Source organism: Priapulus caudatus, unplaced genomic scaffold (genome assembly GCF_000485595.1).
Source record: "Priapulus caudatus unplaced genomic scaffold, Priapulus_caudatus-5.0.1 Scaffold145, whole genome shotgun sequence".
Taxonomy (NCBI): domain Eukaryota; kingdom Metazoa; phylum Priapulida; class Priapulimorpha; order Priapulimorphida; family Priapulidae; genus Priapulus; species Priapulus caudatus.
In genome coordinates, this window is record NW_014577206.1 from 224,291 (window position 1) to 228,929 (window position 4,639).

A 4,639-nucleotide genomic window follows, 5' to 3' on the forward strand; every position below is an offset into this window, starting at 1 on the left:
ACTCTCACTCTCACTCTCACTCTCACTCTCACTCTCTCGCTCTCTCCTGCGCGTGTTTTAACCTCCTCTCTCTCGCTCCCCCGCGTGTTACAGCGCGTCGTTTGACTCGACGGTGCGGTTGTGGGACGTGGAGCGCGGCCACTGCAAGCACACGCTCACCAAGCACCAGGAGCCCGTCTACAGCGTAGCGTTCAGCCCCGACGGCAAGTACCTCGCCAGCGGGTCCTTCGACAAGTGCGTCTACATCTGGTCCGTACAGGTGAGTGTCGTGCGCGGCGCCCTCTGGTGGCTGTTCCTCGCTGCCGTCGCTGCCCCCGGGGGGATCTAACGAGAACTTGCGGCAGAGGGAAGCCACCGGTGCGGGCAAGAAATGTGTCTATGTGGACCGTGCCAGAATCATGTGATGCGGGTGTCCATTTCTATGGGACATCTCGTGGAATGCCCCCTATTACCAGAGTCCTGTAGACCTGGAGACCTTGAGGCTTTCAACCACCGTGCCAGGTCCTGTGTGCTGCAGTGGCTAGGTCAGTAGCCTTGTTGTAGTGTAGTGACCCGAGAAGACGAAGAAACCTATCTCTCAGCTGCTCATGCACACCCACGTCTTCGTGCATGACTCATTCGTTTCTCCGTTTCTCCATTTCTCATGTATGCTCGTTGCTTCGTGCATCGCTCATTTCTGCTTTTGTGTTTCCTTCGCAGAACGGCTCGCTAGTAAACAGTTACCGGGGCACGGGAGGCATATTTGAGGTCTGTTGGAATCATCGGGGAGACAAGGTTGGCGCCAGTGCATCAGACGGCTCGGTAAGTATACGAAACCCTTAGCGGGGGGTGGTTAGAAATTAACTAATGTTTTCCCAGGCAGCTAGTACCTGCAGGTGGGCAGCAGCAAATATATTTACCTGTACAGAATCTTTGGTGCACACAAGTCGCAAATTTATTTGCCCAGGTAGAATATTTGGTGAGTGCCGGTAGCAAATATATTCACCCAGGACAGAACATTTGGTGCGTGCCGGTAGCAAATTTGTTCACCCAGGACAGAATCTTTGGTGTGTGCAGGTAGCAAATTTGTTCAACCAGGACAGAACATTTGGTGCGTGCCGGTAGCAAATTTGTTCACCCAGGACAGAATCTTTGGTGTGTGCAGGTAGAAAATATATTTACCCTGGACAGAATCTATGATGCTTTTACTATGGTTCATTAGGAATTTCGCGACAGCGAGTATTTGCTTCCGACATTGAGAGCAAAACTGCTGCTTCCTGCCCTCAATATCGAACCCTGTAAACTTGCTTTTTTGGGAGCAAAACTGCTTCCTGCTGCCCTAAATTTCGAACTCTGCTTAGCATAATACAGTTGGAGACGGCAAATAACTCTTGATGGCAGCACGGTATGAGACTGACGGCGTAAACCCACCAAACTGAAACGCTTTCAACGTGTTCCGTGTTTTGTTCCCGGGCGTTTCGTTATCTGCTCTGTCGACGTCGCCGTCTCTCGCGCGTGCAGCGATCGGGGGCCCGTTGTCAGAAACAAAATTAGTCTTAACATTAGTCTTAACATTAACAATTTCTCCTAGACCGTCGACATCACTTTGTTTCGTATTGTTATGAGGAAATCTGCTACGATTTTTCATTCTCAACGGTCTAAGAGAAAAAGGTAATGTTAAGACTAATGTTAAAATCAATTTTGTTTCTGACAATGGTGCCTCGGGCCCGCATGCCAGTATTTCACCGGTAGGTCGATTCGACGACCCCGCACGTTACTCCGTAACCATAGCGCAGGCGACGCCAAAAAGCGATATTTCGCCCGCGATATATCTTTTGTAGGAAGTCTTAACCTTAACCCTCGCTTCTTCTTCTTTTTTTCTGTCGCCACGGCGACCCCGCAGGTGTTTGTGCTCGATCTCAGAAAGTGACCACGCACGCGACAGCGCTCGCAGTTCTTCGCAGAGGAGTGAATTCCGTACCTGACTACCTACCTCAGACTTACCAGGTACCGGCGCACGCGAGCGGGGGACGACTCGCGCGCGAAGAGCGGGGCACTGGGACGACCGCCCGAAGCCTCGAACCTCGACAACTCGTGCGCGAACGCTGAACGGTGATTGTGATCGACCCTCGTAGAGCAGCCGCGACGAAGGCTCGACCCTCGTAGAGCAGCCGCGACGAAGGCTCAACCCTCGTAGAGCAGCCGCGACGAAGGCTCAACCCTCGTAGAGCAGCCGCGACGAAGGCGCGGGCGTCGCCAAGTCGCTCGCCGGCGTAGCGCGCGCGGACGACGTTCGGACTTCAGTCGCCGCCGCGAGCGATCGGCGGGGGCGCCACCGGCATTGCTAGTCCTCGACAGCAGTGCAGCGTCCGAAGCGTCGTGCAGGAGATCCGAGAGTTCATTCGACGCTAGCGGCGAGAGAGAGAGTGTGCGTGGGAAAGCTGCCAGCACCGCAGGGGAGCGCGCGCACTATGGAGCGACCCATCGCAGATCGGCCGTGGATGGATCCGGCCTGCGTCTTCGATCGCCGTTGCCTCCCTCTAGGCGGCGTCGTTTACGGCGCGCCGTCGCTGCGGCATCGTGGTCGAGGGCGTGTCGTGCGGGGAGTGAGAGATGTAGCAGAAAGAATGGTACTGTGAGGAGAAAAGAGAGGGACAGAGACAGACAGAAAGTGAGAAAGACAGACAGTGGGGGGAGAGGGAAGGAGCGAGAGGGGGAGAGAGAGAGCATCTCTGTTGCACGTGTCGTGAAAGACGCAGCAACGCCGATCGGTTTACTAAACAGATTTCGCCGCAGTTTTCACACGGAATTTTTCTAACCAGAGACCAGCGCTCTCCGCCTTGTGGGTTTGTGTTCGTGCGTGCGTAGGCTAAAAGCAGAGACACACTTCGATCGATAGCTTGGGACTGCCTGACCCTCGTAGGAGTGTTTCTCCTATCGTGGTAGAGTCGTAAACCTTTTGTAAATAATTGTGCTCGGTCGTTGGTAGTGTAACGCTAAGTGTCGTCGTCGTCGTCGTCGAGTCGTCGCGCGACCGCGATTGATTTTAATTGCTTCCCACATTCGTTGAGCCGACGTATGAACTGTTTGTTCACTTTGTGAGTGTGCAATGTTTTATGGGATTGATTGTACAGGTTTCCGTATTTTGTGTGCAACTGTAAATGGCCCAAGTTTTGTACATTCGTTTTTGGAAGTGTAGAGCGTTGTTGGTATTGTGTAATAATAATAAATAATGACGGAGAGATGGTGACGACGTTTGCCGAACAAGACCGTGACGATGCAGACGCTGACGATGACGTGCCGACCGTGACCGTGATGTTGACGATGACGCTGACGGTGATGATGTAACCTGTTGTAATTCTGCAGAACAGAGATTCTTATATTTTGATATTTAAAACGTAGCACGTGATTTTATTTTATTTATTGACTACTTGTTATTGCTTTGTTCAGTCTTTGGCACACGCTTCAATAATCTTTCAAACCGCACATAAAAACGATACCACATCTCAACACATTACATCAGCAAATACCTACAGTGAGACACGACTGTGTAATTCTATGTAGGACACATAATGATAAACACTAGTCTACCTAGTCTGGTTTCGGTCTAGTAGATGCTCATTCACTTAACATACGTTGTCCCCCTTTGATATCCATTGTCTATATTTTGCTTGACTCCCACACTGTACTACACTGTAGTACACTGTATTACACTGTGTACTACTACCACTCCGTCTGTTATTACCCTAATTTTTGCCACAAAGTGCTGGGTCAATACTATTTTGTTTGTATTACTGTGCCCGCACACAAGCGCATGCGCGCGCGCACACACACACAAGCGCATGCACACACACAAGCGCGCGCGTTATACCTTTGCAATAAATTGCATCTACCACTACACAGCTGTCAACACTATACTGCACTATACCCCCCCCCTCCCTCCGCTTCCCACCCCACGTCCGGCCGTACGTACATCTCATACACGAAATTATGTTTGCTGCCAGCGGTCACTCAGAAGTCGCCTGCAAGCAAAACTTACTAATGTCAGGACAAAAACCTAGAACGTAACTAGAATGCGAGAACGATGCAGGTATCTATAGTATCAAGAGCTTCTTTATACGCCCTTGATAGTATCAGGAGTAAATAATCACAAATTTGATAGATCAAGAGCTAATAATGCTTATATATATATATATATAGGTAATAATAGCAAGAGCTAATAGTATATTAATATAATAATAACAATGTAATAATAATATTATCAGCTCTTGATAATATATATAGGTGTAAGTATTAGCTCCTGATAGCATCATTAGAAGAAAAGCTGATGCAGAATGAAGCTGAACAACACGATGTTTATGATTTGGGACATCTCATGGGCAGATCGGAAGCTTAGTTGAGGCTGGCTTCATTCACGACCACCAGTGTTTACAAAACAGTGACCATAGATGTATACAAACACTGAGTTTGTATATATACATATATATATATATATATATATATATCAAGAGTACATAATAGAGATATTATGTCTATAATACATAATCTCTATTATGTACTCTTGATATATATATATGTGTGTGACTGTGTGTGTGCGTGTGTGCGTGCGTGCGTGCGTGCGTGTGGTCTGACGTCACGATATAAGTTAGAGGAGCTAAAC

General features: G+C 49.1%; 2 protein-coding genes across 2 annotated transcripts in view; both read left to right on the forward strand.

Moving 5' to 3' along the window:
• The window catches only part of LOC106806179 (F-box-like/WD repeat-containing protein TBL1XR1), a gene marked incomplete in the record, with an annotated part of 9,823 nt that extends 6,425 nt beyond the window's left edge, over positions 1-3,398 (forward strand). The window contains 3 exon segments of the mRNA XM_014808046.1: positions 94-259; positions 700-801; positions 1,883-3,398. Coding sequence (XP_014663532.1) covers positions 94-259; positions 700-801; positions 1,883-1,909 — 295 coding nt within the window.
• LOC106806161 (chondroadherin-like) overlaps positions 3,223-4,639 on the forward strand; it is a 14,363-nt gene continuing 12,946 nt past the window's right edge. Inside the window, exon 1 of the mRNA XM_014808023.1 lies at positions 3,223-3,315. Within this exon, the coding sequence (XP_014663509.1) occupies positions 3,223-3,315 (93 nt within the window). The remainder of the gene's footprint in view (positions 3,316-4,639) is intronic.